General features: G+C 68.4%; 1 protein-coding gene across 1 annotated transcript in view; it reads right to left on the bottom strand.

Moving 5' to 3' along the window:
* Positions 1–358, bottom strand: part of TNPO2 (transportin 2) — a gene marked incomplete at its 5' end in the record, with an annotated part of 12,298 nt that extends 11,940 nt beyond the window's left edge. The window contains 1 exon segment of the mRNA XM_039715734.1: positions 205–358. Coding sequence (XP_039571668.1) covers positions 205–358 — 154 coding nt within the window.
* Positions 359–361: the final 3 nt, after the last annotated feature.

Below are 361 nucleotides of genomic sequence, written 5' to 3'. Positions count from 1 at the left end.
CCTCACAGCCCCCCCAGACCCCTCAGATCCACCTTAAACCCCCTCAGATCCACCCCAAACCCCTCAGGGTGTTCTCCCAGACCCCTCAGATCCACCCTAAACCCCCCTCAGACCCCTCAGAGGGTTCCCCCAAACCCCCAGATTCACCCCCAGACCCCTCGGGGGTCCCCCCAGCCCCCCCAGGGTGTCCCCGGGGGTCCCTACGCAGGTTCCAGTCGGACAGCGTGTCGTCGTCGTCCTCGTCGTCGCCGTCGCCGTCCCCGCGCTGCTCCTCGTGCGCCAGCGTCACCGTGCGCGACTTGTGGAAGCGCGGCTTGATGTCCTGCTCGCTGTCCGGCACCGCCTCGTCCTCCTCCACGTC

This window comes from Passer montanus, unplaced genomic scaffold (genome assembly GCF_014805655.1).
Source record: "Passer montanus isolate IOZ18808 unplaced genomic scaffold, ASM1480565v1 scaffold344, whole genome shotgun sequence".
In the NCBI taxonomy this organism is placed as follows: domain Eukaryota; kingdom Metazoa; phylum Chordata; class Aves; order Passeriformes; family Passeridae; genus Passer; species Passer montanus.
This window is presented reverse-complemented; position numbering and strand designations above follow the sequence as displayed.